Source organism: Apteryx mantelli, chromosome 1 (assembly GCF_036417845.1).
Source record: "Apteryx mantelli isolate bAptMan1 chromosome 1, bAptMan1.hap1, whole genome shotgun sequence".
Taxonomy (NCBI): domain Eukaryota; kingdom Metazoa; phylum Chordata; class Aves; order Apterygiformes; family Apterygidae; genus Apteryx; species Apteryx mantelli.
In genome coordinates, this window is record NC_089978.1 from 120,115,401 (window position 1) to 120,138,289 (window position 22,889).

The 22,889-nt window shown below is 37.6% G+C and overlaps 1 protein-coding gene across 7 annotated transcripts in view; it reads right to left on the reverse strand.

Moving 5' to 3' along the window:
* The window catches only part of EPHA6 (EPH receptor A6), a 550,821-nt gene that overhangs the window by 83,733 nt on the left and 444,199 nt on the right, over positions 1–22,889 (reverse strand). For 5 of the 7 annotated variants that reach the window (XR_010884765.1, XM_067300370.1, XM_067300362.1 and 2 more), the window contains one exon: positions 10,161–10,283. The exons of the other annotated variants lie outside the window; for them this stretch is intronic. Coding sequence is in view for 4 of the 5 variants with exons in the window: in XM_067300370.1 (XP_067156471.1) it covers positions 10,161–10,283 (123 nt within the window). In the remaining variant the exon portion in view is untranslated. The remainder of the gene's footprint in view (positions 1–10,160; positions 10,284–22,889) is intronic. 7 annotated transcript variants of the gene reach the window in all.

Below are 22,889 nucleotides of genomic sequence, written 5' to 3' on the forward strand. Positions count from 1 at the left end.
AAACAGCTGTACTGCCTTGTAATGCATAACATCATAAATGACAAACATCCTGTATTGATGTCATGCCATCTCAGAGTACATGTTACAATTCTTTTGTATTTTCCATTGATTGACCTGCTTGGTTTTTTTTTAAATAAAAGCAGAAATGGAAAAAAAAGGAAAGCCATATATTACAGAATAATGCAAAATACCAATTGTATTTAAAATTCACATCATATATATTTTTAGTTCTCTTCCTAATTTTTTCCACAACACAGGCTTTTGATAGTGTGTAATTTAATTGAATGGTAGAGTGATGAATAAGGATGAGAATTTGAAGTGTCATATCAATGACAAAATATTCAGCTTGTTGTCTCCTGTTGTCATTTTAAATAATGCAGCTAAGCCCACTTTAATGAATTCTTTATGTAAGATTAATCCTCCAAAAAGAATACAGTTAGTACATGCTCACTGCTCCAGTCTTTACTTATAATGAAATCTTTAATACCCATTATGGGAATAGCTCTGTTAACATAAACACAGGATATTTATTTTTCCACTTAAACAGCAAAAGCTTTGAATCTGCTCTCTAGTTCATATAAGAAAATATTGCCCCATCAATTCTGCAGGTCAGAATTCATGTGTCCAGGAATGCTCCCACAAGTCCCTGTGTATCAGATATTTTTTTCATTCCACAGCCATGTTCTGCTTTTAGCTTCACACTAACTAATCTCCTGCTACAGCTATAAGTCTAATGGAGCAAAATGCACGGACACTCCTTTAATTAGCATTGGGCTTTTCAGTACTCTATTAGAGTGCAAAAGGCCCACAGTACAACTCTGTCCGCCACGGAAATGTGCAGGACTTGAAATGCTTCCCTAGATTTCACACTAGTGCTGTTCGTTATGTATCTTTTCCAGTAGGAGAGCCATGGCTCTGACATTGGAGCTTCTTGACTCCTGTTACTAATAATGGAATTTACAGCAGTTGTATGCATCAGTGGAGAACTGTCTTCAGGGAATAAAAAGATGTATTTTTCCATGGCACTAAAGCAGTGGAGATAAAAAAGAAACAACCTAGTGATTATGTAAAAAAGGAACTGAAAAAAAACATCTGCCAGTTTTGGGAGCATGAGATTAGCACATTGTAAGCCCAGATCAATACACATGAAGCAAATGGTAATTCTGCTGCAAGCCACCCCACTTATATAACTGACTTACATTACAGACAGCCCCAAACTGAGACCTATGTTCCAAGCAGCCTCGAAAAATAAAAGTTGCAATTCCAAGCCCCTCTTTAGACTTCAGAAGTCAGAGGCTGCAAACAGGATAGCATAAACATACATATATCCTGCTGTTATAGGAAATCACATAGATGCAGCTTACTTATCATGCTATTAGCACTCTTTTTATTGTATCCTATATAACAAATCTCATTAGTTAAGCCAGTAAAGTCAACGGAAGACATCTTTGGAAAACAAATTACTAAAAATACAAAACACATGGATGGGCATCAGTTATTGTGTATTATTCAACAAACTATGGGCATACAGCTGTCATCGCTAATTGAACAAGATTTATTGTATCAACAAAAAATTTCCTATTGTTCTTTGAGCTGTTTTTCTGCAATTTTATACTCAACACTTTTAGACTCACTACTCAAGAAACCACTGGTAAGAATTCACGCCTCTCGGTATCTTTTGGAGGCCAGGACAATCTGGTATGTTAGTTTCATACTTCTAAAATGCCTTCTCAAATCCTCTGGCCCTCCCCTCCCACAGCAGCAAGCACTACAAGCAGTTTTCCTAGCTTCTCACAGGACAAAGGCAGAATGATCGTTGGATGAAGGCAGTTTTAGCAGCTGCTTCTCCAAGCCTGAATGCAAATTCAGCATGCCTACAAAAGAGATGCTGGAAGGTTTTGAAGGAAAGAAAAGTGAAACAGTAAAAAGAAAGCAGTTGCACCCTGTTTTCCATGGTTTGTTTTCTTACTCTTGTCTTTCTGTGAGAGAGGCAAATGGAATGCAGTAGAGGGTAAAAAAAACAACAAATAGATGTTTTTTTCATGCTTGGGGGTAGGTAGATGAGGAATAAATAGTGGCTAGGATTATACCATAGAAATACAATATACTGGTCTAAATTTTGATTTTTTTCTGCATTTTTCCTTTCTAGACATGAATCTTTGAAAAACAAATTGTTCAAATTCCTCTGTGTTGGGTAGGGTATCTATACTATCTCTGGCTACATATTCACTAGCATTACAAGTCGAATATGGAAGTTCTGTTTTATTTCTGCAACGTATGTTTAAATGAATACTATAAACAGAAACAAAAAAAGGAACACTTTCAGCATTAGGGCGAGCTTGCTCATCAGAATTCAGATGTACACACAGAGGGCAACAAGGGCCAGTGCATTTGCAGAGCAGCTCTGAAAGTTGCCACATGAACTATTCTAAGTATAGCTAAAGTGTCTGATGTGAGGATCTTATACTATTTTTCAAATACTAACCTACTGTAGCCATATAATATAAACAGATAAATCCATGCTATGTATGGGGTGCAACAAGAAGATGAGGTGAAGTGACTTGGCCATGATGCTGCAAAACCAAGTCCTCAGCCTGCAAGAAAAAGCTGTGGGAGACAACATATCTGAAAGTAGCGTGTACAACGAGGGCTTTGCATTGTCTTCATGTTCCCCTGACCCTGAGAAGGCAGTGTGCGAAACTGGATCCTTGGGATAAACTGGTGCAGCTTAAAAACTGCTCTGAATTATGACAGTTGCCCAACAACTTCCATAAATCATTACAATAACCCATGTTTGCCACCAGGCATCAAAATCTTGGTTATGTATCCTGGAACCATTCTGACATCCTCCTGAGGGAAGGGCAAGGGATATTCTTTGGCTACTCACATCCCAGAGCTAGATAACATGATTTCAGTCCACAGAGTCTCACTGCATCAAAGGTCACTTGCTCTATTGACCCTGGGGCATGTAAAGGAATTAGAAAAAAAATCTGCTTATGAGGGACTTCTGCATTCCATAATGATCAGTAGACCGTGATACATAACAGATACTTATGGGACATAAGAAATAAAACTTATTTCATCTCTATTATGCATTTACTTGTTCTTATAGGTGCATTATATTTAGAAGCTATAAGCCACAACAGAAACTTGAAAATGAGCAAAATAAAAGATTGCATACTTACTTACACTGCAGGAGAACATGTTTTTGCATTTTCATAAGTATATTGACATGGTTAAGGTATTACTTTCATTCTACTCTAAAAGCTCTGGAAATTTTGGATTATTCATTACTATGCCTGATTGTGATCTTGCTAAGATTCTGATGTATCTTAGACTTCAGAGTATTTTCTCCATTTACCATTTGAGTACACTTCTTTTGCTTCTATTTCCTTATACCCCACTGGTCCACATGGTCTTTAAATTTTTGAACTATCCCAAACTGATGAGCCAGTATCTTCTCTTCATTGTTTATGAGTATCTTGTGTCTTCCTACACATGAACAAGGCATACTTTCTCATTTCAAGAAATAGCAGAGGCCACATATCAAGACTCCTGAAGTTTCTGAAATCCACAAAGGAAGCTTCAGTTGCAACATGTGGGAACTCCTAGATCAAAAATTAAGAAAATAAAACCTCTGACTCAGGACTCTAACGACTAAATGGTGCACTAGACCTAACACTGCGAGACTTTTACGATCACATTTTTTTTTCTTATTTCTCTTCTAGGTTTTGCACCTTCAGGACATTAAGTAACGCATTCTCAAGCTTCTGCCTTCAAGTATCATTTTCATCATGAACAAAAGACCAGAGCCACAATGAAGCTGGGTCAAGCAGCAAACTCTAGATGCAGAGGTTGTTAAACAGGCATATACATCTCAAAGAAATAAGAAAAACGTGGAAAGTTCTTGACATGTGAAGAAGAAAAACAAAGGGTGGTGTTCATCTCCCACAACTTCAGACACCTCCACAGCTAGAGATGTCTAGATTCTTTCTATAGTCAACTGAGAAAGAAACAGGCACTTCATGGGCAGGATTCAGATTTTCCTAATTATGCATCTCAAACAGGTCACATGAGTCAGTCCAGAACTGTCTAATCTTCATCAACTATCAAAGAGGCCTAAATAGGCTTGTAAAATACAAGTGTGTAAAATCCAAAGCCAGGCAGACTACTTCCACACACAGTATTAAGTTGGGCTTTGAAAGGGTACTTAATCATCAGGCTGAATTTGGTAAAGGTAACTTGGCTTCCTTTCTAAAAAAAACCCCAAACTAAACATTGTGTGAAGTGTGAGCTGGAGAGAATAGTTAACTCAAATATTTCTTTGAACCTGTTTTCATATCCCCACTAGATAGCTAGGCTATAAAGGGAGTTCAGATCTTGTTTCTCACTCATCATGAAACGAAGAATAACTGTGTATAGATTATTTACAAATATGTTTCTGTGTGTGTCCACCATGTTCCTTCAGCTCTCCTCCATCTTTCCTCTCTGTTAACTGAACAGAAACTTGCTTCAATTCACCTGCTTGTTACAATGACTTACCACATTTTCTGCGGTTAGTCTTTCTTAATATATAGTATCAGTGTACATTATATAAAAACAAATGTATATCCAGATAACCTTTTCCAAACGTCTTCTAAGGCTAACTAAAATTTTGGAATAGTTTATGGTGACCGAACATGAAATTAGCCACTTAGCAAGAGTGGAGATCAAAGACCTCCTTTTACCATGTCCTACACTCAGAGTTCAATTCCAGTTCTACACTTTGAGCCAAACCCTAATGGATGAGTACTAAAAGTTTCTCCTACTATTCATGTTACTTACCGCTCATTCATATTTTGGTTGTGAAGTACTTCCTGCCTAGCTAACGGAAAAGTGTCATTATGTATCAGCTGTTAGGTTATCAGCTAGACATGACAGGGAAGTAGCACTGAGGCTGGAAAGAATAACTGGAAGAACCATTTGGCTCAGATATCTTAGAAAACGTATATGCAGCAAAAGAATCAATTTGTTAGTCATTGAGAAAGGTTTAGCAGTTTTCATTTCACAAAAAATACAGCAGTTTAGGTATTGTAATCCAAAGTAGGGAAAAATGCATTAACTGAGAAAAAAATTAATGGTTACTTTTCTCATTATTGGAGTACCACAAAATTATAGTTGAGTTTCACTATGAATAATTGTTCCTTGATGGTTCTTGTTGAGTAATTTTGTTCAATAAGGGTCTGTCAATACAGTTTGCTCTCAACTGTCAGTTTATACAATACCAAGAATAATGGGCTCACTCAGGTACACTTGGAAATTGTAATAAAATATTAATTTTGGAGAAGAGAAAACTGATAACCACCTGATTTAATATTCTACAGTTATGTCTGAGATTTTTGAGAAGCTCCCTGTAATACATGAGCATATTACAGTGTATGTTAAACAAATAGCCACAGACAATCAGGCAGTAAAACACTGAGAAGGGGATATCTTCTGTAAAAAGTATTTAATATGGAAGTGGACTGCTGTCACTACCTTTTCCGAGACAGCAGTGAGCAAACTGTCCTCTATCACTTTCAAGCTTCTGGAAAGAAAAGGCAACCTCATTTGTTTCTTGCATATAAAATAAATTTTGAGACTCACAGGTGTGGATGTTTTACCAAACCTTAATTTCTCCATTTCCATTTTTCTTATCTGTAAAATAGCCAGATAATTAACTCTCGCAAAATAAGTGGTAGGAAATTAACTGATGGTCATACATCATTTTAAAAGTCACATCAAGATAACTCCACAAAAGCTTCAGAGAGGTGCTCTGTGGATGAAATATGGGGTTTGGGGAATTTTGGTGTCCCCCCCCCTCTCCTGCTAATGTAGCTTGGATGCTAAATCATAGGGGTGCAGGGGGAGGTCCTTAAGAAAAAGAACCTTAAAAGGGACCTTTCCATAGCTTCTCATAGACCGACACACATCCTAGTTGTTTCTGTCACCAGAAAAACTCAAGAAACCTTGAAGCAGATACTAGTAAAGGTATTTGCTTTCTCTCCTTCCCTCTCCAAGGCAGCAGGTTTGACAGTCTGTCTGACACCCTTCAAGGATGACAACATAGCATAAGTTTATCTGCCACTAACTTCTGCTATACGATAGGTGTATTGCATTTAGCTAACGCAAACTGTTTTCACATGACTGAAATCAAGTGCTGCAAATACACAGTAGGGGTAGTAAGCTAAGGGTTTCCCCCAAATGGAGCAAACAACATTATACTTGGAAAAGTTAGAATTTGAAGAAATAGATGAAAGACAGGCAGATTATTTATTTATTTTTATAACGTGCACGTGTGTGTGTGTAGTATCACAGAAGGGGTACGCTTCCACAACTCATGCCAGTGTAAGTATGATGAGAAGTGTAAATTGGTAAGTGTTTTTAGAATTCCTTTTAATTTTTGCATGGATGTCACTTGAGAAAAAGTACATTTTGCTTATGTGAATCTGTCTGTCGTGAGGTATTAGGTTATAGGCCTGCATCAAACAACTGAGTCCCATGAATCTGTACTGTTAACAGGTGGTCTAACTAGCAACTAAATAATTTGTGACATATATGATAGCTAAATCGAGGGGAAGCTACTGTCTGAAAAGGAGCTTGCTTTTGCAGAAATCTGGGATAGATATGTGTAGGCCTGCTGAAAGCCTTGGTTTTAGTGAAACTGCTGTATAGCAGTGACAGACTTTGGAAACAACCTTCAAATATAAGCATTAGTCCATTAGTATAGTCATGTTCAGGCTTAAAAAATGTCTAGAACTGAGAAAATCTATATATGCAGAAAGATGGTAAGCCCCATGCCAGCAACATAAATCAACCTTTAGTTGGCCAAATGAGGCAACCGCAAGCGAATCTTTTACATAAGCGAACCTCTGCATGGTGTGAAACCAGACACCAAATTACACAAAACTGAACATCAGCTGTCAGTGCAATGGTAAAAAAACCCCACCACACTGTCTATTGAAAGAAAAGCACAAGGGGAAAAAAGGAAACTAACAACCACCTTGCCCTGCTAAGCTGTTTTCCAGGTACTTCTTAGGGAGGCTTTCCAGTTGAGCTTTTGTTTCAGGCTTTAAAACTCCTGTGGGGAAAATACGCGGTGTATTTTGCAGAAAACAAATGTAAAAGCATTTTCTCTTTGAGTACGGAATAAATTTTCTGATTATTTTCAAGTAAATCTGCCACTTAGCTTGAGTTAAAGGTTTCAGTAAATAAAAAACATCTCATTATCTTTGTTCCCAATGACCCTAACAGCAGAATAATGCAGGCATTATAAGCCTTCCACATAGTTAAATTCATTGAAATCTTACACATAAACTATATGTGAAGCAATTACGTTAAAATTCAGCAAAGTTATTAAACGTTAAGCGCTTCTGTTTTAGGCTTATAAAAGCTACCATCAAATATGCATCCACCGTCTCCGATTATGGAGGCAGGGGCACTGTGCTATCAGCGGTAGCAATCCAGCCGGCTTCCCTCCCGCACAAACACGCAAACAATGACTCTCTCACTTTTAATGACTCGGAGACAAGGGAAGCATCAAGAATCCAACGGGTAGATGATTTTGCCTAACTATTGTTGTCCTTCAAACAACCAGAGGCTGCTTAAGAACAATCCTAGAGTATTTTTGCCTCAGGTGTCTTTGCTTCTTGGTAAGGCAATATTCAGAAAAGAAGTTCAGGTGTTTAGCGTAGGGTTTTTAGACAGGAAGGAACGAAGTGTACATTCCTTCTCGTTCTGTATTTACGATTAAGGATTCAAGGATGAACATATTTTTTTCCACGGAATCATGCAGAGTAAGAGATTCAAGTCTGAGTCTCTCATATCCCAGATCTGTGCTCCCCTCAATAAAAAGAGACTTTCTGCAAAAAAATACAGTAAATCTGTTGTGGTTTGCTCACATGCATAGAAAAGGTGGTCTTAGTAATTTATAAAGTTATCATGAAATGGAAATCGCATCCTCTGGTCATCTCTGAAACAAAGAGAGGCAATTAAGAATTAAGATTATGCTTAATGTAAATCCAAATATGTTAAAGTAAGAAAGCAACACTTAAATAGCAGCACTTTGGATAAGATTGTTAGGGTACATTTGCTAACAGCAATTTTTGACTTTAACTGTAGAGTTTCATACCAGCTTCCCCCCAGCATGCACTGTTTTTCAAGGGAACATGTCTCATCTGCTGGATTTATCACAGTTACTCACTGGCTTTCAACTACCTGACAATCCTCATTTTCCAGAAGATGGAAAGTTTCTGTGGGGTTGCTGCTGGGATGCGTTTTCCTTACTGTTGCCACTATTAAACAATAACATTTACTTCCATTATCTTGCTAGGGTATACACTGCACATACTGCAGCTGCATTTCCGTTTTTCCCCATTTTGAATATTTCATCAGATTGAATCACAATTCTTAGTAAACAACATTTAATAGCAAGAAATTATGAGCCTGTTTTATTAAAAAAACCCATTTCTTAAGAGTTATGATCTGAGGCCCCAAAACTGTGATACAAACTTTACAAACACTGAGAAAACAAGTCCTGAGGACCTTTTGAACAAACAAAATTAACCGGCAGGTAGGTAGGTAGGTAAGAAGACAGTTCACAAGAGCAGTTAAGCCAATTTTAATTTAACCAAAGCGGTGGTGTGCTATGTATAACACTAGTCAATATTTTATGGGGGCTGGGGTATTTACTCTTCCACAGAGCTGTTTGGTAACAGATGCCAATCTCATGGTGATGCTGACTACCAAAACAGCCTAATGTTTAATTAAACACTCTGAGATACCCCAAGGAGAAAAAATACGGAAAGCGTTTTACAGACTGTTGACAAAAGACACACCCAAACACAGCAGAAGACATCAAATTTGCTTAAAAGTGTCCATTCAAAGTAGGAAAGTAAACTAAGGAGTGGTAGTACTTCTTAAAAAAATAGTAAGTCATCTTCTATTAATGAAGCCTATAATTATCACAGTGGATAAAATGAGGCATAGAGAAGTACAGTAGTTTCTTTTGTAGAGCAAACCAATAACGTACATTTTTTTTTTTTCTCGGATCCCTACTCTCATCATAAGAGAATTTTTCCTCTTTAAGAAAAACTGTAATTAACACTACAGGAGGGATGTCCTGAAAGGATCTAAGTATGACATCAGCCCATGTAGAAACTAATCCTACATAGAAATATGTAGTTGGGAAAGGAACAGAACTGAACCCTGATTTTAATTTAATTTGAAATATAATTAAGATGCATTTATTTACTCTTCATTTATTAGCTTTGGTGCCAGATGGTATTTAATAGCTCCAGAAGAGAATGGATAGCATATATAGCCTTTCTGGGAAATATTATGCCTCTAACCTATCATTCTTTCCTGTTTCAGCCCAGTAGCTGATAACCGCCTATCTACCTGGCATGGGGTTCTCCTTCTTAGCATACATTCAACTTTATGTCAGCCCTCCTGGGTCCTTCATGTCATCATTCAGCTATGCCTCTGCTGGGGACCTAGCTAGAGGCAGTGTAGAATATTGTGCTGACAAAACAAGCAATGGGATTTTCTCACTTATTTTCAGAGAGTTAGAGCAGCTCAAGCTATGATAAAAAGTATTTAAAAAAATTAAGGCCAAAATCATTTTCAGGAGACACAAGTTGCAACTATGGAAGCATATATAGCATTCAACCACTTCCGTGCATAATTGATTTTTGCTTTTCCAAATCTGTTCTGCTTCAATATTTTAGCAAGGAAATGCACATTTTTTTAAGAGAAAAAAAATCTACATTTGGAGTCACAGAAAAACTGGGATTTTATAGAGGCATTTTTAAGGTTATTCTTCCCTGGTGCACACAGGCATGCGCCATGAAGTGTTTGCTTAGAGGATCCCATGCTTCATCTTTCAAAATTTTAGTTGACCGCTTAACTATAGATTACTTTCCCTCACACTTTCTCCTATACATGAGTTCAGGGAAAAAGCTAGATCCTGAAGAATAATTTCTCTTCTCTTTTCCAATTCCTTTCAACTTGGCTTTTTATTGAAAGAGACATCTGATCCCCCTGTCTGACCAGTACCAGATTTTGTTCCCCAACAGGTGTGGATAGATGGGGCAAAGGGTGAGGGGAAAAATTGATGTGGGGGAATAGGCTCGAATACCTACCAGAGGAAATGCTGGGGGGTAAAGATCCACCCCCTGACACTGGATGTGGGGCCAGGATGCTATTTAAAAATCCCGCCCTCAGGAATCTCGAAAGAGACTTCACCCCAATGGTCGGAAAGGATCCTTTCAAAGAGATAAAAATGATCATTAATCAAATGAATCGTTCTTTGGCTGACAAAAGAAGTTGCCTGTTTAAAGAAAGAATAACCAAATCTCAGTGAGGTCAACAGTGGTTCCACTGAAACAGATTTTATAAAAGTTTATGTTTGTTTTTTTTTAACCAAGTCACACAACATACAGCTTTAACCAGAAGGAGATCTTTTTCTGTGCACTTTGCAAATGGAGAATTCCAGAACTTCTAGGAGGAATGGAAAAATTTGCAATTATAAATGCAAAATCCAGCTCTTGGATATTCATAATGCATTCCAAATGACTCTGTCAACTATGAAGGCATTTTAAAGTTTTGCATACAAATCAAAGAGAGACTAATAGAGATGAAGCTATACCAGCAAAGCCGTGTTTACGTTAGTGTCTTAAAGCCACCTGACAAACCACCTGACAAGAGTTATGTTAGGCCAGGGCAGAAGGGGAACCAGAATTTGCAGTTATATTGGTGACTTTTGTGTCAGGACAGCAATGTAAGTCAGAGCTTCTATCACATCTCCCAACACCTGTCAATATATTGATGCAGGCAAAAGCCAGGAGCACAGACATGGCCCCTTTCTGCTTTGCTATCACCAGAGGCTTTGCACATTTTACACTTTTAATAGAAAAAAGTCTATGTTCTTGTCATTGCCTAAATGTACAGTTTTATTCCTGGAAACAAAGGTTATCACATCTTTCCCTTTTCAAATAAAAACTTGTGATATATCTTTGATAGCAATGATAAATGAGGACTCTTTATCATTTGATCCACTGATTCAGCTTTCAGCATATGTACAGAGACTGCGACACATCATTACAGCTAGCTCACGCTCCTGCATAGCGAATGGCAGTATCAAAGCTGGATCTGAAATGAGAGCTTTACACATCCTGCTTAAAAATACAGAGTCAAGATTCTCCAACTTTGAAATAAATTTAAATTGACAATCAGAATTTGTTTATATTGCAAGTACATCAAGGAAGCATTCATCCAATAATTTATGCAATGGCAAGTTTGTTTTCATCATTTTAAAGGTACTTCAAAGTTGTCTCTCCAAGAGACAAAAAAATCTTAGTTATCTACATATAATTAGAAAAATTTGTGCCAAAACACACATTTTTTTGAGCTTAAACTAGTCTTAGGGAGAGCTGGAATTTTATCTTTTATTTTTAAGCAAGAGATCTATTATTTCTCCTCCATACATTCCTCACTTGTGCTTCAATTTTGTTACTAGAGCTACTACAGTCTGTGGAAAAAGAATTAATTAGTTTTCTGGATACAGTATTGTTATGTCTGATGGCTAAAGATAAAGAACAAAAATGTCCCCTCTGGCTACTCCAGAAAAGCCTAGCTTTGGCAGCCTTTTCAAAGTGTTTCCAAACTCCATGGCCTTCATTTTGAAATATTTTCAGAGGTGATCATGCATAGAGAGTCCAGAATGCAATACACAGAAATTCAATTTTAAAATGAAAAGTTGTTCCATAAACTCCAAGATGTTTGGTACTAAACAGCATCTTAAAACAAGAAGGCTAAATAGTGAATATATGAAGACTTTCCAAATAGAAGTTTACCTCTCTGTTTCAAAATATGAATTATACGAACCATAAAATACACCCACTGTGAGTCACATACCATATGTACAGATCTTCAGAAAAGCCAAACAGCTTGAGCTTCACCACTGACATTTTCCTACACTTAAAAGGAGTTAAATGGCAGTTAACTCAAGTTTCCTAGTGCTGTTTCAATAAGTTACTTTGCTACAGAAAGCAATATAGAGAAAACAAGTGGATGCCATTTATTGTACATATTTGAAAGTAAAAACAAGGAGCAGCAAATTTTGGAGCACTAAAATCTTTCTTTGGATACTAAGAAGAGAGCTAGAGGTCTAAAATTCTTCAGGCTTTCCAAGTGACAAATAACTAAAAGAACAGAAAGACATATTTCTCTCACTTATTAAACAAAGGGTAGTATTCAGTTGCTTAAACACAAGTGCACTGTGTCACTTGAGACACTACAGAAAATCTGAGACATTCACTTTCGACTGGCAGACATGACAAGAGCTACAGGAGACTCTTGCACTCTCAAGAGTGGCAGCAAGAGGCAAAGCAGTAGTTGGGTATCTAAGAGTAGGCATCTAGTGCCATTTTAGGCACTGAATCCCATCCAAAAAGTCTACTGCCATGTCAAAAAATATCTCTGATTAGGTAGAATACACAGTTACAAAAACAAGACCTCGTTTAGTCTCTTGCAGAAGTCCATAAACAACTTCTGAAAAGGACAAGGTTGGTAATATTCAGCCCTGCTCAGCTTCCAGCAACATACACATGCAGATAAGGGGCAGACTGGAATCTATTCACCTTAAAACATGCACAATCCTCAAACAAAATACAGCATATGGCCCAGCATGAACAAATGGCATGTGGCTGGGGAGAAGAGCTCATACTTGTTTTGCTAATACCTTCCGCACAGTGTGGGTGGGGTTGGAGACTGTATTACATGACTATGTATGCGGAGGCTGACTATCATTGCAGCTAGCTGGGAAAGAAAGCTAATTCTCATAACTCCCATCAATCACTACCAGAAAGACAGAGGTCTGATAAGAGCTTTGAGTATTTACAAATACAGAGAAGCTTTACTCAGATTTTTACTTGTTTACATAAATGTTCATGAAATATTTGCAAGAAAAACGTCAACAAAAAAAATGTATTCAAGACAGAAAGGGAGAAAGCTGTCTGCTAATACAACAGAGGAACTAAAAGGGAGGTGGGAGGAGGATATTAAAAGAGAAATCACCAACTTCAAAGAAAAATTATAAAATTCTGTATGGATATCAATAAAAAGAATCACATCTCCCTCTATCTGAATGTGTTAATTTTCATTAGACAATGAAGATGTAGCCTTTCCTCTTTTTCCAAATTGGAACCATGCTTAGCTAAAGATAAAAGTCCCCCCAAACTCTGTAGGCTCCTGCTGCTTTACACTCCAATTTGCAAAATCAATATTTATTTCTTAGAGGTATATATTAGAAATAGAAATCTTAATGTTTAAATGAAATATTCTTCTAAAAGCAACCACAAGGACAATTCATTTTCAAAACACCAGGATATTATTTCTTTAGTTAACCAGCTTTCTTCAGGAAGGTAATTCTGCCAGTGCACATCAGAGAGACTTGTGCTTTACACTGGTTCTGTTGTTTCGTATAAAAGTTAACACTCATTATTTTTGCAGTGGGTAGTTACACTAATGGAAAGAGCCTTTATAATAAGGTCTTACTGGTTCTAAACTAAGAAAAGGAGACACAAATAATAAGCCATGATTTCTGGGAGCATTGAATATAACTGCTATTTAGCAGCTACAGGCATGATTTTATTAACCCCCACTCCCATGCACATTTATATGCTACGAGCATTATGCTGCAGGAACATGGGAAATGACAGATATTAGCTGGGAAAGTGCATTAAACAGTGAAAATATATTGCTACATGCTGAGTAGCATGAAGTGTATATATCATACACCAAGTTCTGTGATAGCTGATAACTCAGGTTAAATTCTTCTCTTTCACAATTATTATGGTTAAGCGCTGTGTTTAGAAGCAGTGAGGGAGTGCTGAATCAATTAGCCTGCCTTCCACCTTCCTCTCTTGTTCCAGAGGGAATATCATCCCACAAATAATAGAATTTGATAGGGAAATCAGAGGTATACCATCCTAAACTGGCATGGTTTTAGTAGCATATTGTCCACACAGTGTAGAAGGGCAAGGGTAGATAGCTGGTTAAAGGAAACCCTATACGCTTAGTTCAGCTCCAGATCACGTATACAGCATTTATTAACAGCTGCATCACAACAGCATGGCCGGGCTGAAGGAACAGCCAATTCTCCTCACAGCAATGTCACAGCCCATAGCCAAGGGCTAGCAACAAGATAACTTTCTAAAGACCACTTTAGATCTACAAAGAAGAGAAAGTTCTGCCATGTGCCTCAAGAGATGACCTGAAGAGATGAATGAATGAATAGGTGAACAGAAGGACACAAAACACATCCAGTGCAAATACTAGGAGAACAAAATGGATGAGAGTAAAACACATACCTCCTGTTTGAAGGGTGGGGGGGGACTTAAAAAGCGATAGTAGAAGGTGTTTAAAAGGCACTGACCAACTTGCACTTTAAAACTCTCAGGGACTGAGCAAGCTGATGAAAGTAAACCTGAGCTGTCAGTTTTCTGCTAATGCTACACAGAAACTTCCATCCAGAAGGTCCTCAGAATTTTTCACTGAAACTAAACACAGTTTTACTCTGTAAATAACAGTATGTACGCACTCACATCTGCTGACATGAGTGCAAACATTGCTGCCAGTCTTTGCTCACGTAGACACTGCAGAGCCAGCACAGTCCCAGCAGTCCTCAGGGACCTCCATCGCAGCCTGTCCTCTTCATCAGCAACTGGCATGTTTGCCCCACTGCCATCCGCAGCACCGTGCCAATGGCATGGCGGCCTCTGGGCTGCACAGGACTCGCAGCAAAGATGAGCTGAAGCTCCTAAAGTGCACAGGTATGGGCAGGGCCACCAGCTTGTCCTGCTTGTGCCAGGGTCCCCAAGCCTTGCAGGGAGCAAACTGAGCACATTTACTATAGCAATGATACTTGTGTGACCTTAGTGCAGCATGTGGAGGTTTACTTTTAAAAAGGAGAAACTTTCTCAGAGTGTCTGCATGTGTCTAATGCCCTATCTGAAGCAGGTTATTAGAAAGTCTGCTGAAGAGGCAGGACGTATGTGCTACATACATCCCGTGACATACTATACAAGAAAAGGAAACCACACAGAAGCCTTATACAGTAATCAAACTAGATCAAGTATTTGTTTAGGAACAATATGTCTTGCTGTTTCTGAATTATTTGATCCTACTTATTATGGTTTTTATCAAATATATAAGCAAACATAATATAGCGCTCTTTTTTTTCCCCTTCTTTGTCTACAGGAAGGAGACGATATTTTGACAATTTTTTTTGCAAAGCTGTGGGGTGTTCTTGGTGTGCATAAGAAGACAGTGTTGAACTAAATGGAAAGGTTTGACATACAGCTCTTAATGCCATGTGACCTGTGCTCATCTGATCTCTTTCAAAGTGAAAACAACAGAATTTTTGCAAAAGTCAGCCAGGGACTATAACTGGATCTCCTTCCACACAGCAGCTGAAATACACTGCTGTAAACTGCCCCAGTAGGCGAATGCGTGCAGACTTTGGTTGCTGAGAGAAAGGCTGCAGGTGACTTAGCCCAGATGGGACAGCCACCATCTCCTTCACCCTTTTGCAAGCAGCTTATAATTGGCAACTAATACTAGTGGTAAGAAACTCTACGTCATGACCCCTGTGCGAGTCTGCTACTTTCACTGGGATGTAAAAGATGACAGCAAACTGATGGGTCCTGATTTACAAAGATGGAGCTCACCCTGGGAAACGTAAGTACAGTGTTACAGATCCCAAGCATCAGGAAAGCGGTGGGTAACTTCTGGAACAGGTCTCTGCTCTCTTTTGCCAAAGTTGTCCCTAAATTGGAGGGAAGGGTTTGCAGTCCTCGGAGTATGGGAGTAGCTGAAGGGAGCTATGTGAGCACAGCTCAGAACTTATGTCTGTGCATGTATACATGTAATACACTGTAAATATTTATATAATGCAGTTAAAGGTAAAGCTACAGACTGGTTATACAGTGAACAGGGAAATAACCCTGTTATTTCTATTTTTGTGTCTTATTTATTACTTTTAAAACTGATCAATGTTTTCTGCAGGTGGAATTGACCATTTCAGGTGCTATGTTTTTTTTGGTCTCTAACAACTTCAAATGCACAAGGAGCTCTTCAGTAGCTTCATTTAATAATCTGCATGGAAATGTTGCAGAAATGCAGCAATTACTTTCAATTATTTCCTTTTACTAGTGTCATCTCTTTATTAGTACCCTCAAAGGAAGGTTTTAGTTTGTTATTCTTTTTCTATCAGATATAGATATCGTGTATTTAATGTTAAAAAAACACTGATGTTTGCTTCTATGTAGCCTGCTTTGATGCTTTTCCTATAGGGATTGTAAAATACAGCTAAGATAAACCTTAGAACTCTGCAGAGGAAGGCTTTGGGGAAGTATGTCAAAGGACTGTAATAAGCTTTTGTGTTCAGTTTGACAGGAAAAAAAAGCAACTGAATGATTTCAGGATGTTCTCATCATCACTGCACTCTCATGAAGGTGGGACTGTAACATGTAGTAATCAAATGCTGGAGAACAGAATGAAGAAACAGTCTCCTGCTACTGAACCTGGGAATCATCCAGTGTGAACATTCAGTGTCTGGGAGAATGCTGCCTTCTGGTACAAGCACCTTCCATTCGACAATAAAGATTATTTTTTATTATTACTAGTGCTTCCTCAGTGAAACTAGAAGTGTTTGAGCAGTTTCCAGAATTATTGGTAATATGGAAAGTACTGAAATCCTGCAGTCTGTTCTCTCATGTAATTGTACTGATTTATACTTCTAGACCATGAGGAATTGCACATTTCTTTATAATTTTTTACGGAGGGCATAATGAAAAATGGGGCTTTTCTATGAGCAACAGCCTTATAAGAAGCTTGGAATTATGATGTCAGATTTTGCAGGGCATTCAGAAGGCTTGACTTCAGAAGGGAAAAAAAAGATCAGAAGCAAGGATAAAATTTCTCCTTTGGTTGAGGAATCCTTTGGTTCAAATATTCAGTATATTCAGAAAGAATGGATCTATAAAATTCATTTTAAATATTTTGAATGCATTAATCTGGAGATTTAGAATAGATTGTAATTGCATATTTTAGAGCTTTTTGACATGTGGAAGCAAAGGTGCTAGGGTATACGGTAGTACGCCTATATTTTTACCTACACAATTTATATATCTTACTTAGGAAAAACTAAGTTTTAAGATCATTGAACAATACTTTGCAACCCATATCCTAAAATATTAGTGCACAACAACAGTTAACAATTAACAATTATGTGCGTGTACCTCTACTGAAATTATAGAGAAATATCTATTACCTTGCAGGGGAACAAATAGCACAGTGAAAACTTTTCAAGGGCAAATGCTGCTCTTGGGTAGCTATGCTAGTATCACCAAAATCTGTATGAAATGCATTTTGCTGTGCAGAGCAAAATTTGTACTTTACTCTTCAGCAGAAAATTTTCAAAGGTGGTCTAATTTTGTTTCCCCAGACTCCAGTGGAGTAAATTAAATCATCTCAGAGCATTCACAAATAATTCTGTTCTTCCTGACTGCACTTTCAAAAACATATTGTGGATCTTTAACCACCTTTGTCTGAGCAGACAGAGTTTTCATCTCCCTGTAGTAAATACAGAGCTAGGACTCTTAACTCAAGGTAGAAAGTACTGTTAGAATACTTAAATCTCCAAAATGTACAGCCTATGTAAAACTTAGAACATTTTCTTCATTTACTGAGTCAACTCTGACAAATTAAATTAGAAATATACATTTCCTGAAGCATCTCCAAGGAAACAACTGCAATGGAAATTGTATCATTTATGTTAATAGATTTAGCAGGATGCCAAGGTATATGAATAGAAAACCTTTAAGCACTCATTTACTTTTGATCTTATAAACTACTTAGCTGATTCAAAACAAGTATGGTTTTCCACATCTGCTAGATTATACAGGAAAACAAAATAGACACTGCTGCTGGAGGGATGCAGCTGACAACTGCTTATTGAGGTATCCTGTAACCAGTGAAACATATTCCTTCTGAAGGAACTCGTGAACATATAAAAGGGCAGAAGACCTTTGCACCACTGCTGCTACACCTAAGGTCTGGAACTTAGGTAATATAGAGATTTGGCAGGACCTCTCTGGATACTGAACGTTCACAATTTCAGATACAAAGCAGGGTCTAAACACTAAATTTCTGAGGGGTCTGCGTTGGGAAACAGTTCCCCAAGCAAAGCCTCTACTACAAAACCTGGGCGCTCTTGCTCATTCTTAAGATTAGAGAGCAATTCTAATCACACATTACTTTCACCACGGGATGAGATATGGTTATGTACTGTTTCCCAGATGTGCCCATGGAAAGAAAAATTTTATGTCTGGCTTAGAAGGGAGCTGCAACGAGCTTTCACCACATCCTCAGTCTGGGATGCAACCTCCCATATGCCTGGCATAATCCAGAGCTCTTTCTGTCTGCGTCTGAGTAACTAGCTTCAGCATCTCTAGGTTCAGCACGTGGTTTCAGCATCTCACCCCAAAAGATGACCCAAATTAGTTCTGTCAGGACAGTGGCTCTGAGAAGAAGGATCCCAGAAATATTGCTGCAAAACCATGCATGAAAGAGTGACCAGTGACACCGTTTCTTTTGGTGCGCTTATGTAGCCACTGTTCGTGATTTCAACTAAGGATGAACTGCGCTTTTCATTTAAAGCAGGGATTTGGCTCGTCATAAATTACCGGTATTACTCAAGAAAACTAAATGGATTTTCTGAATATTTGTAAGCAAGCTGATTAGCTTAAATCGGTATACATTTTAGGAAAAGCTTTCTAAGAAATTTAACAAATGGCACCAAATATTTCTCCTGGATAATTCTAAGAATAGAATAATAGATGCTTAAAACTTCTCTCTTTGTTAAATCTTAGAAAGATTGTGGGCACTTGAGGATTTTATTTTAGAATGAAAGGTCATTTTTTTCCTGTTATTCTGCATAATAAAGTTTCTTTCTCAGAAAGGGGTGAAGAGTAACACTCTACTGCACAGAATCCATAGCAGAGCAGCCCCCTTTCAAAAGTCAGCTGCTATTATTCTCAGTGGGACAGATATAGTATTTGCCCAGTTAGGTGGTTATTCTGAGAAGGACAACAGTCTACAAAGTTTTCAGTGAGCCTACATTGATAAAGTGTTCTTAAAGAAAACTATTAGATCACTGGAAACAACAGGCTGTAGTAGCCTCTTAAATAAAATGCCTTGAGCAAAATGGCTATGGGGCAGATGTGCCCTAAGAGCAGCAGGAAATAACATACATTAAAAGAGGACTCTAAGAAATTCATGGAGCAGAAGATTTTTTACTTCACCTTTGTGACAAATCAGTTTTCAGTTACAAATAATGGCAAAACTAACTCGAAATTCCTAAAGAGCTCATTTTAAAAGCTTTGGATCAGATATACTCATTAGAAAAAGTAGAAGAGAAGTGAACACTAGAAATCTAAATACCTAGAAGAATGTGTGTGTAGATATGTGCACACTGCAGACAATAAAAGTGCAGGCAAAAGAGGGGCAAATGGGACATAAGGACTGATGAAAGAACTTGTATGACAGAAGTCTGGAAGAAATATGGACATACACTTACCTGCCCTGTATTGGCCTAACTGTGACAAGTAACTGTGTATTCAACTTAATAGATTCACATGTTCTGGCTGTTTTGTGACATGCTTTGTTAAAAAAGAAGAGCTTTAATAAGTCCAGCAGAAAAGCATGGAAATACAAAATGAACATAATCTGTGATATTTAGAACAAATGAAGATTAAAAAAAACTAGAATAATTTTTGCAAAGTTTCATTATTCTGGGGCCATGTCACGATTTTGAAGGGCCTGACTTCAGATTTTTTAGTATTCAGCAGCAATTTGCTTTTAACTTGCTCTGTTCCCTCTCTTTGGGAACAGAGGCACTCAGGATTCAAGTACTGTTGGAGTGGTAACGGCCCTGTGGACACACTAAACAAACCCAGAGTTTTGTAACTTTTAGTATTCAGAAATATTCTTGGGAAGAGCAGGCAAGCTTGCAGGGCTCCAGGCTTAAAAAAGTAATCTGAAGAAGGGTCCATGTTCCTAAAACATTTCTGTTTTCTTCTCCAATGACAACAGTTAATTAAGAAAAAAAAAAGAACTATTGTTTCCTACAAACATCACTTTGCCTATTTGCACCATGGGGTTTTTGCATGATATCACAATGAGTAGCTTAGGTGTCTGGGTTATGTATTTTCATGCTTTGTTGGGTTTATATTTCAGTTTAATTTAACCCTGAATGTCCTTAACTTTACTGGTTTGGGAATAACAAAGCATCCACATACATTTTGCCCTCATTTCTGAGAGGTAGGACACTATAACATAGTTCTTATCAAATATTTTCCTGTCATAATACTTTAAAAGGCTTCCTTTTCTACATTGAGCCCACTGATCTCTGCCCCAGACTTAATTTTATAGGGTTTGTCTGGAAACATGAAGAAGACAAAGGCTTGGTAGGGCAAAGCTGCTGTTCAGGTCACTATTCCAAATGAGTTTAACCTTGACATCCTTGGGAAAGGCAATGCTCTCCTACGAACCTGAAATGCCAGAGTCCTCTTATTTCTTGATTGGCAGTTGGGAATAAATCCAGACTTAGGAGTATTTACACAGAATCAGAGTATTTTAGAAAATCCCAATTACAGCAAGTTTTAGCTTTACTTAGGATATCTCTGGGAGAAAAAGCAAATGCAAAAAGAGGCTTACAATTCCTAAGGAGAAACTGATGGGAGCTACGAAATATTTGGGTGGAATATTAACACCTAATTTAATTTCCATTGCTGCTTCTAGACAAACAGGCAATTTGGGGGGGGGGGGAAAAAGGAAAACAAAAAATGAGACTCGCTTGAAAAGAGTTCTACAAACACTATAGCCATTTATTTTGCGATGTGTTAAATGTCAACGCACAGTGAAGTTCTGGTTGCTGAGATGACTGGTGTGACAACATAAATATGATTAAGGCTTTTAACAGCAATAACAACTGTTCTGTTGAATCATCTTCATAGCCTTAATGGAACCATAATTGAAAATACTGTTATTCTGTTATGGGATAAAACAATCTGTGTATGTTTAAGTTGTCTATTAAATAAGTATTTTTCAATCAGTGCTTAAACTGTGAAAATAGCTTTAGCACAATGCTAAACAAGAACTCTGAAATGTTAATGTATTTGTAGCTATGCATGAAACCCAGAGTACTGTTTCAAGCATTGTACGCTTTACATTTGGATTTCACAGTCACGCATGTATTATCAAATTAGCTGTAAACAAAATATTTCAAACTTATAGTTTCAGTGATGGAAAAACATAGCCTGGGATCTCAACTAAAACCTTTGGGATTCCCTTTGTACACATCATGATTTGGCGAATCATTAGCCCATTCATAGCTGGTACTGTGAATTTCATTTCAGTCTTACTCTGATCACTCAGTTTTCATGATTTTGGAATGAAAATTCTTGAGTAAAATCTGAGAGTTCCTAAGATATGGAATTCTTAATCCTTCAAGACAGGAATCCCCCATGTGAAGTCTTGAGAAATGGTATGGTGAAGAAATTCCTGGGGCTTTTAAATTTCCAGATGTTCTTTTTTATAGCATTTCCATAAAAAGAGAGATGATAGGATTTAATTTTGAACCTCATGTTTAAAAATTGCAGTAGGTTTTAATTTAATGAGTAAAATTGCCTTTCATGGGTGACATACGAGGATGGATGTAATGATGCAGCCTGTTGTACATTCTGCAGTTCTGCAATTAAATCTCTGATTATCTGCTCTTTCAGCCTTGCCAGCCTCTAATAGTGTGAATAAGGAGCAGTAGATAAACACTTTCTACTCTCGGAGAGCAAGTAATACTATTGAAAAAGACTCATAGTTTCACCTTGGGCTGAAGTTCCAAAGAGTCAGTTGACAAAAAGTGTTTTTTTTTGCATTAAATGAATGTAGATTGTAACTTGAGGGTGAGGTCTATAATGTTGTTGCACAATGTCACTAATACTGATAACATTCCCTATTATACTGTAACACTTTGTTTTGCTTAAAATCAAATTAAGTGTAAAGGCTTGATTTTCTTCTCAGTTACAAACACCAAGTGACTCCTTCAAATAAGTGAAGCCAAGATTAGAAGTAAGGTCATCGCTACTGTAATATGACCCTGAAATGAACTCCTTGATTAGAAATGTATTATATACTATTTTACATTCACAAATCTATATGTTAGATTAAAAAAAATCTCTACTCCTAGGGTCAAAGAAGTTGTTCCAGCCCACACATGATAAACCATGCTAGAAGTCAGGTTGTAGGCAGCTCCTGTGGCTGACGGGCTTTAGTGTGCACATAGGCCGTTCCGCTTCCATTTTTGGAAAATGTTACAGATCAAAGATAATTAACTGTGCTTGTTAATTATCTCTTTGTGGATATCACTGTATTTAGAGGATCTTCTCTTAAGCTTAAGATCCATTTGGTCTCAAGGACGAATCCCATGAGGCAGGACCTCTCTCATCTGATCTTGCTTGTGCTGGTTTGGGCATCAGTGATTCTAGCTAGATGAATATTGGGCAGACAAGGTTTAAATAGGCCAGCTACAAAGTCACATTTTTCCATGCTTCTAAAGACATTCACTGAAAATTGGAAGTAAATTGCCAGCCATATCTAAGACAATAAAACAATGTTTGTATACCAAAGGATTTACTCACTCACAGCTGAGCGGTAAAAAAGTAAAAAGTGGAAACTCATTTCCGAAGTGGGTAAGTTATCATCATTCTAGTGAGAAATTAACAAGTTTCTGTTGTTCCAGGAAAAAAAAA